Raw genomic sequence first — 9938 nt, 5'->3', positions numbered from 1 at the left:
CCTCCCAGCATCAGAGTCTTTTCCAATGAGTCAACTCTTCGCATGAGGTGGCCAAAGTACTGGAGTTTCAGCTTTAGCATCATTCCTTCCAAAGAAATCCCAGGGCTGATCTCCTTCAGAATGGACGGGTTGGATCTCCTTGCAGTCCAAGGGACTCTTGGAAAGTTGATAGAAAGGAAAAAAGATGAGATGGAGCTGAACTGTGAGGAGGAAGTCCACTTTGTAGGGAGATTGGCGATGGTGGCTTCTGTGTGCTGACTTCAAGCTGAGATCTGACAGGTGAGCAGAAGAAAGCTGTGTGCAAAGTATGGGGCAGTGCTTCAGGAGGAGGGAACACTGTGTGTAGGGCTGAAGCAGGAAGGAGTCTGACCTTCTTGGTGTGTAGTCAGCAATAGGGAAGGTGTCTTGAGATGGAGATGTAAACGGTGGCCAGATGAGGCCAGGCCTCACCGGCTGCAGAGAGGACTTTGGCTTTTATACCCTTTGCAGTAAGAGGTTATTGAAAGGTTTTTAAGCTGAGCAAGGACATACATGATCTCGCCTATACTTGTAAAACTCCTGCTATTGCCTGTACGATGGGTTGGTATAATAGGGCAACAGCAGAAAGCAGGAAGACGAGTTGACTATTGCAGAGGTTCAGCAGAGAAAGTAAGACTGGAGACGTTTTTATTTTTCTTTTGGACTTGGAAGTTATTGGATGTGCTTATAAAGGGATATGGAAGGGTGAGGGAAAGTAAGAAATCAGGGATGACTGCTAGGTTTCTGGCTTGAGCAATGGGGTGAATTTGCTAAGTTGAGAAAGACTGGGGGAGAGTCGTTTGGGGGAATGGGAAGGAAAGGACTCAGTAGTTTGATGTTGGGCAAATGGGAAGCTTCTGGCAGTTGCTTAAGCTGCCATGTAATTTCATTTCCACATGTTCCATTTTCAGCAGAAATGGTAAAAAGTTGATCTTGTGTTGTTTTGTTTTTTTTTCCCTAGAAAAGTGGTTTTCTGGAGTTCTGGGTTCCTGCTCTCCTTGGTCTCAGCTGGCATTGCCGGATGATCTTGTAAAACGGGATGTGCTGGACTTGGTGTTCTTTACCATCCCTTTCAATAATGTGCTCCCTGGCTAGGTCTTTTTTTATAGTTTTTTTCTCTTTGCCTACATGGAATTTATAGCCAAGGATTTCTGCTTGAGGCCTTCTTGATGCCTTTTTTTCTTGTTTCTTGTACCTCGATGGACTTATAGTCAAATAGAGATAGAAATCCTCAGATTTCTTGCTGATACGTTACTTCTGATAACAAAGAAATCAATTGCCCCGCCTAGGAAATGTACTGGAGAAGGCAATGGCACCCCACTCCAGTACTCTTGCCTGGAAAATCCCATGGACGGAGGAGCCTGGTAGGCTGCAGTCCATGGAGTCGCTAAGAGTCGGACACGACTGAGCGACTTCACTTTCACTTCTCACTCTCATGCATTGGAGAAGGCAATGGCAACCCACTCCAGTGTTCTTGCCTGGAGAATCCCAGGGACGGGGGAGCCTGTTGGGCTGCCGTCTATGGGGTCGCACAGAGTCAGACACAACTGAAGTGACTTAGCAGCAGCAGCAGCAGCAGGAAATGTACAAACACCTCTAAGTTGTATGGTGTCTATTTTCTCATATTTTTGGAAGTGTTAATTATTAAAAAAAAAACTTTTAATCTGTGTCCTAGAAAATAATTTACCTTTCAGTCTATCCTGAACATGCCTTGGCTCTAAATCTTCTGCTATACAGAGAACAATGACAGAAGCAGGAGCCACTTCGCTGAGAGATGCCTATTCTCCAGGCCCATGTGGAACCAGTTCCCATTTAGAGAAATGCAGAGGAACCCACAGTTTCAGCCCTTCCAGGGAAGGCACTAAAGCACTGCCTGGGAATTAAGTACACACATCAATCAAGCTGATAAGTCTTATACCCAGTTAATATATAATAAAATATTAACAAAGCTAAATCAAATGAGTTTTTAGTTTAGCTGTGTAAGTGAAAAGCAATTTTGAGGTCTGTTGCATAAAGAATTCCAGTTCCGTGGTAGAGTAGCAAATAAATGGGATTGGGGGCAGGATGACAAGAGGGGAGATAGATAAATCACTCATTATTCTCTCCTTTCGATCAGCTGTGGTTCTTTAGGGCCAGCATAGTGGCCTTATCAGGTTTCCTAACTGTTGGATTTTAAGATCTGCTTAAGAAATAAATTTGTATTAATATTAGAGAATAAATTTGAAGGATCCATTCTGTGCTGTGAGCAGTTCGTAGTAACTAACAATAAGGCCCTGTAATAGGCCAGTATTGGTTTTTACTTAATAAAATATTTAATCATAAATGTCTGAATCCTGCATCTCCCACAGGAAGGCATTTCCATGCCCACTGACAAGAATCATTTAGCAGTTTCATAGTTGAGCGCTTAATTACTCATAATTGTGAAGGGTAAGATGTGATGAATTCTGCCTCAATGGACATACTAAATATTTTAACTAAGTAGATGACTTAAAGTAAATTAAGCTAGTGAGATCATTTATTCCATTGGTTAAAAGCAGCTTGAGAAGACTATCATGTTCCGTATATGATGAGATGATAATAGCTGTGTGACTCTTTGCTGTGTGCCTATATGTAGGCTGCAGTGTTGAGATGGATGGCAGATTATTTTTGGATGGGGTTGATGGGGTTTGAGGGATTTCTTTTATTATGTTATGCCTGAGTCACTAATGAGGATCCTTACCTATATGCAGTTTGGTTCTCTAACAAGAAAACTCTTCGTGCCCTTTCCGTTGGTCCTACATCAGGAAAAAGGAAGGGGCTTGACATTTCCCCTTAAGCCTTACTGCTTTGTCCTTCAGTGAAAACGGCCTGATTTTCAAAGTAACAGCAGAAGCAGTCAAAGGGTAAAATGAAGAGGGGATGATACAAGCAGAAAATATTTGTAAAATGCTCTATGAAATTTCTGAATTAGAATCTCACATTTTGGAGTAGAGAAAAGAGGCAGCCAGGTGTTTTAGGAGTTGGCTAAACGTGTCACTGCACAGCAGTTGAGCCACTGTAAAAGGCTCAGGAGCCTCCTACTTACCATTAGGGAGGTTGAAACAACTTGTCTCATTAAGTTAAGCTGCTTCCCTCGAGTGCCTTATTTAGCTTTACTTCTCTTAATTCTCTTTCCCTGATGATTTGGGTAAAGCGTCTGAAACCACTAAAGGTAAAAGGTTGAAGCAATCCCAAATTTAATAATCCATCACCTTTCTTCAGTGTATCTGAGTGCAATTCCCAGCAGTTCCTAGCAAATTCATTAGAAGACAGCAAGTCATTAAAAGTTAATACGAAACTATTTGTCTCTGTGAGTGAATAAAACTACTTTGTAAGTCTGACAGTCTTTTCCACTCATAAAAAAGCATTGCTTTTAGCCAATTTCCATTGTCTCTGACTCTCTAGGTTACTCCTGGATGGAGCGCCTCTGATAGCAATCCACAAAGCTAGGTATTACAAGAGGAAGGATGGCTTAGCCCTGGGGCCTGGACCATTTGTGACTGCTTTAGAGTATGCCACCGATACCAAAGCCACGGTCGTGGGGAAACCAGAGAAAACGTTCTTTTTGGAGGCATTGCGGGGCACTGGCTGTGAACCTGAGGAGACCGTTATGATTGGAGATGTAAGTAGAAGAGCCCAGGAAACGCCCTGGGCTCACCTGTCCTGCTGGGAGGAGCCAGCTTCAAAGCAGTGCTTTGAAACACGAGCGGACCCGTTATTGGTGATTGTCAGGTGGTAATAAGAGGCCACCCATAAAGCAGGCTTTCCAGTAGTTGTTCACTGGTATTCTAAAGAACTGAACTGTTGATTATTTCTGACAGTCTTCACAGTGTGATGAGATATATACAATTCAAAAGACCATCAGATACAAGACAATTAAATGCTTTATATGTCCTTTTGAAGATAACTTAGATTTGTTTTTTACTATTCCTTAATGCAGAGACCACCTGTACCTAAAGAATTCTCTCACTATTGATTTTTTTTTTTTTGCTAGTACATACTTTATGGAAAAACTTCCCAATTTGCCAGAGATAGCTAAAGATATCGATTGCCTCAGGCCTTTGAGTGGCAGGGCTGGCTCTGGTGACCAGATGCCCTAGCCAGTGACCTTTGGCTGTGAGCACGTTGTCAGTCTACCCTGGTAAGAAAGGCAATACCAAAGAATGTTCAAACTGCTGCACAACTGCACTCATCTCACACACTAGCAAAGTAATGCTCAAAATTCTCCAAGCCAGGCTTCAGCAGTACGTGAACCGTGAATGTCCAGATGTTCAAGCTGGATTTAGAAAAGGCAGAGGAACCAGAGATCAAATTGCCAACATCCATTGGATCATCCAAAAAGCAAGAGAGTTCCAGAAAAACATCTACTTCTGCTTTATTGACTACACCAAAGGCTTTGACTGTGTGAATCACAACAAACTGTGGAAAATTCTGAAAGAGATGGGAATACCAGAGCACCTGACCTGCGTCCTGAGAAATCTGTACACAGGTCAAGAAGCAACAGTTAGAATCGGACATGGAACAACACACTGGTCCCAAATGGGAAAAGGAGTACATCAAGGCTGTATATTGTCACCCTGCTTATTTAACTTCCATGCAGAATACATCATGCAAAATGCCAGGCTGGATGAAGCAGAAGCTAGAATCAAGATTGCTGCGAGAAATATCAATAACCTCAGATATGCAGATGACACCACCCTTGTGGCAGAAAGTGAAGAACTAAAGAGCCTCTTGATGAAAGTAAAAAAGGAGAGAAAAAGTTGGTTTAAAGCTCAACATTCAGAAAACTAAGATCATGGCATCCGGTCCCATCACTTTGTGGCAAATAGATGGGGAAACAGTGGAAACAGTGGCAGACTTTATTTTCTTGTGCTCCAAAATCACTGCAGATGGTGACTGCAGCCATGAAATTAAAAGACGCTTGCTCCTTGGAAGAAAAGCTATGACAAACTTAGACAGCATATTAAAAAGCAGAGACATTACTTTGCCAACAAAGATCCATCTAGTCAAAGCTATGATTTTTCCAGGAGTCACGTATGGATGTCAAAGTTGGACTATAAAGAAAGCTGAACACCGAACAATTGATGCTTTTGAACTGTGGTGTCGGAGAAGCCTCTTGAGAGTCCTTTGGACTGCAAGGAGATCCAACCAGTCCATCCTAAAGGAGATCAGTCCCGAATATTCATTGGAAGGACTGATGCTGAAGCTCCAATACTCTGGCCACCTGATGCAAAGAACTGATTCATTTGAAAAGACCCTGATGCTGGGAAAGATTGAAGGCGGGAGGAGAAGGGGACGACAGAGGATGCGATGGTTGGATGACATCACCGACTCGATGGACATGCGTTTGAGTAAGCTCTGGGAGTTGGTGATGGACAGGGAAGCCTGGCGTGCTGCAATCCGTAGGGTCACAAAGAGTCGGAGACGACTGAGCGACTGAACTTACTGGGAAAACATTATTTTCTGTCTGTGCTGTGAGGGGAAAAGTACTGGAAAGCACACTATCTTGTGGTCAGTAGTAGGTGGCAAGGATTATATTTCAATTTTAAATAATAATGCCTTAGGCTGGAAGGGACCATCAGGATTGTCTGGTCCGAACCTCCTCACTTTATCAGCTGAGAAACCTTAGCCCAGAGAGGTAGTCCCAGAGCTGATGAGTGGCATGGCTGGAAGTAGAACTCGAGGCCGGACTCCCTCCAGAAGAAACTGTAGATCCCCTGCTGTCTTGAACTGTGCGAGTGCTCATGGATCGCAATCTTCCTGACTGCCGTCTCCAACTTCTAGGTTCCTGAACCAAACCCAGTAGGCTGTCACTGGACTCAGGACTGCTTTGAAAAACTGTCTTTTCAGTAACAACTTTTCCCTCTGGCAGGCCTTTAGCTGACTTTTCTAGGCAAATGTGTGTTCAAGAAAGTGGTCACCCTAGCCTGGAGATTCCGGAATTCTTTGTCCCTGGAGACACTGCTATTGGGACAGCATGGAAGGTGGGAAGGGCACGTGATAGCAGAGTTCAGCTGCCTGGAGGGGTGTTGTCTGAGAGAGGGTGGCTTTTCCCTCCCTTTCCATGTCTACTTTTCCCCCCTCCTTCAGCCTTTCCCTCTCCCCCATCTTGCCTGCTTCAACAAGGCAGGTTTAGATGCAACAGAAAAGGTTTTAAGTTCGACCTTGAGTGAAGATTTTGAGAGAAATTCTGAGACTCATTTCCAAGGGTGGTTGTTAAATTACATGAATGATTTTAACGGAAAAGTTTTTCTTTGGGCATGATCTGAATAAATTCTTATAGACATGAGATGGCAGGATTGATTTTATTGATGTTTCTTCCATTTCTTGGATTTTTATTGCCTTGCATTTATCACAGTTAGCTGAGTATATTCACCCCTATCTTGAGTAAAAATTGAAAAACAAGAGCTTCCCTTTTAAACTGGTCTGTTATTCCTAAGTGTGAAGACAATCTCAAAATCTGTTTAAGTATACGGTCTGACTTGATTCCTCCTGTTACTGACAGTTGGATGAAAAGTAAGGATAATGTCTTACGTAGGCAGCATGAGAGCTGTCTTCTGAACCTAGTTCACTCACTGCCCTGCAGTTGGATCATTTGCCTTAAGAGCTGCCAAGTGATAAAATACCTTTTTTCCATGATCTATTTTAAAAGGAGATAGATGGGACCTTCCCTGGTGGTCCAGTGGTTGAGACTCTGTGCTCCCAATGCAAGAGACTGAGATTTGATCCCTTGTCGGTGAACTAAATCCCACATGCTGCAACTAAGACCTGATGCAAACGAATAAATAAAAATAAAAAATATTTTAAAAAAAGAAATAGATGTACATGTGCAAAACATGCAGCGCTGTAACTGCACTTTCTGTGTTTGGTTACTGGGGTTGCTGCTCTTGTTTTTTACCTCTACCTCCGTGATGCTTCCCTTTCCAGTTAGTATGCTCCCTTAGACGATCACACCTGGGTTTATCCTTTTTTATACCTCCCTCACTCTCGTTTTAAGAAAAAGCATGGGATTGCAGTTGGCCATTCCAGCCTAATAAATCACTGGTAGGTTGGTTTGTTGGCGAGCTCACTGAAGACACTGGACTAAACGCTTCGTCACTTTTCTAGGACTGCAGAGATGATGTTGGTGGGGCGCAGAATGCCGGCATGCGGGGCATCTTAGTCAAGACAGGTACGTATCTTCTTACAAGCTTTCTCTGAAACAGAATGGTAAAATACACCATTCTTAAAGAACAGTCTTTGATAAAATGGCAAAGCCCACTGGGTACTTTAATTCTCTTTCCACCACAAAGCAAAAATAAAGTGGGCTTAGGATTGCAGGGAAGAGAGACGACGTGAGAGGGCCCGTACTGTGCAAAGCTAGGAAGTTCAGATCAGAGTTCAGAGGTGTTTTCACACTTCCTCAGAGATAGTCATACACAAGACAGTTAGCATTTATATGATTTTCTGGATATACAAACCACTGGCTGACCAAAAAACCATTGATCGTGGGGCTCTGTAAAAATATCCTTTCCTTTTGAACCAGGTATAAAATGATGACTTTGACCTCTTTGGGGACTGACTAGCTAAGTGATACTTTGTGTTAATGTTGTTTTAAAAACACACATAAAAAAACTTTTTTCTTACCTTTCCTGTACTGTTTTAGTAACAATTTCCTATACCAAAATTAAGTAAACTGGGTGTGGTCCCTCAAATAAATTTAAGGAAAGAGAAAGAACTTAATGGGGAAGCCACAGCCAATACGGTATCATGAGGACAGCAGACCAGTTAGGTGTCTTGGGTCTCAGTCTCAGCTCTACACTGACTCTGAGATTCTGTCAGAGCCCTTCACCTCTTTGGACTGTTTATAGATGATGGGGCTGGACTGGTCCCTTTTAGCTCTGTGCCATTTTCCAGCGTGGAGTGTGATGAATAAAATCCTCTCAAGGTAAGGAGAGACAAGGCATGAGAGCTGTGTGTGGGCATGTGCTGTTGCGCTGAGAACTTGATCAGCCTTTCCAGGTAAAATGAAAAGGTCTCCCCCACACCTGCCGCCAGAGGATACCTGCTGAGCTTGGAACTAATAGCATGTGTTTGAGGATGACAGCCAGGGTCCGGTCCAAGAATTGGCATCAGACTCTTATCAGTTAAATAGCAGATAAGGGGTTCTGTGGGCTTCCCTGGTGGCCCAGCAGTTAAGAATCTGCCTGCCTATGCAGGAGATGCTGAAATCCCTGGAGAAGGAAATGGCAACCCACTCTAGTATTCTTGCCTAGAAAATCCCATGGACAGAGGAGCCTGGCGGGGTACAGTCCGTGGGCAGAGTCAGACACGATGTAGTGACCGAACAGTAACAGCAGAAGGCTCTGTAAATGGCTCTGTGAGTTCATATGCCTGGCTTTGTACAGGTTGTCCAGAAAAGGGAGAATTTAAACAGTCATAGAAGACCTGCCACCAGGAAATTTTTAGAAAAATGTATATTTACTCATGACTATGGTGTTTGTTCAAGAAAATGTGGTTGCATGAAAGCTATTTTGAATTTAAAAACAGAAACAAGAAAACAGGAGATGCTGCTATAATTGAATAAGAAGTACTTGTCAGGCCCTGGCTTCCCAGGTGGCACTAGTGGTAAAGAATCTGCTTGCTAATGCCGGAGACGCAAGAGACTCGGGTTTGATCCTTGGTTCAGGAAGATCCCTGGATTAGGAAGTGGCAACCCACTCCAGTATTCTTGCCTGGAGAATCCCATGGACAGAGGAGCCTGGTGGGCTACAGTCCATGCGGTCGCAAAGAGTCAGACCCAACTGTGCAACTGAACACGCATGGTGTGGACCAAGAGGGACAGTCTGCTCGTGCAGGAGGTCCCGGGGGAGCCTTGCACATGGTGACTCGTCGCCTTAGAGCTAACAGTGTTTTTGCACATTTCTCATTCAAAATGATCACCATTTTCCCTGGAACATCACTCTGCTTTGATGGACGCGAAAAAGAGGACAACGGGACCTATCAGGGAGTCAAGAAAAACAGGCACACTCATCATCTTGCCTTGTGTCTGAATTTTCAGATTCCTGACATTCACCATTTTATGATCCGATCATTGAGGAAATCCACAGATAACTATTTCTAGCGTTCCCATAAACATTTCCTTTCTTAGCTCACGTAATTAAGGATTTACACCAAGTATGAAAACTGCTCCTGTGCCAGTGTCTTGTGGGCCCAGCTCCCCCTAGCGGGTCTCCATGGTTCTGCCTTCTTTTCTGACTGGCCATTGGCTGTGGTCAGCCCATCACACAGGCAGCCAGTCAATCTTAGAGAAGCCAGCAGCTCTACACAGTCACATCTAAAATGTCTAACTTAGTTATGTAGCTAAGTTCAGCTCATGAAAACAGACCCATTTGTACTGTTCATCTTTGGTCAGAAAAAAAAAATCCCAAGTAAGACCACTGTTCTGAAAGTGTACAGAGCTGCAGATTCCACTGATGGTTTTGAACTGAATGCAGTGGACAAGTGCTTGGTTTCTCAGTGTTGAAAATCACCATGGAAATTTTAACTTATGCAGTGATTGTCTTGAGCAATTTGTTTCTCAGTAACACATGTTAAACGCTCAATATACATTTGTAAAGACTTTTGACTAGCCCCCCTGATGCTGCTGCTGCTGCTAAGTCGCTTCATGTCTATACTTCTATGCAACCCGATAGAGGGCAGCCCACCAGGCTCCGCCGTCCCTGGGATTCTCCAGGCAAGAACGCTGGAGTGGGTTGCCATTTCCTTCTCCAATGCATGAAAGAGAAAAGTGAAAGTGAAGTCGCTCAGTCGTGTCTGAATCTTAGCGACCCCATGGACTGCAGTCCACCAGGCTCCTCTGTCCATGGGATTTTCCAGGCAAGAGTACTGGAGTGGGGTGCCATTGCCTTCTCCGTGACTAG

General features: G+C 43.7%; 1 protein-coding gene across 2 annotated transcripts in view; it reads left to right on the top strand.

The window, feature by feature from the left end:
* The window catches only part of HDHD2 (haloacid dehalogenase-like hydrolase domain containing 2), a 49584-nt gene that overhangs the window by 34576 nt on the left and 5070 nt on the right, over positions 1-9938 (top strand). For both annotated transcript variants that reach the window (XM_010840959.1, XM_010840960.1), the window contains exons 5-6: positions 3442-3658; positions 7144-7207. In XM_010840959.1, coding sequence (XP_010839261.1) covers positions 3442-3658; positions 7144-7207 — 281 coding nt within the window. The remainder of the gene's footprint in view (positions 1-3441; positions 3659-7143; positions 7208-9938) is intronic.

This window comes from Bison bison, unplaced genomic scaffold (assembly GCF_000754665.1).
Source record: "Bison bison bison isolate TAMUID 2011002044 unplaced genomic scaffold, Bison_UMD1.0 scf7180017864153, whole genome shotgun sequence".
NCBI lineage: Eukaryota > Metazoa > Chordata > Mammalia > Artiodactyla > Bovidae > Bison > Bison bison.
This window is presented reverse-complemented; position numbering and strand designations above follow the sequence as displayed.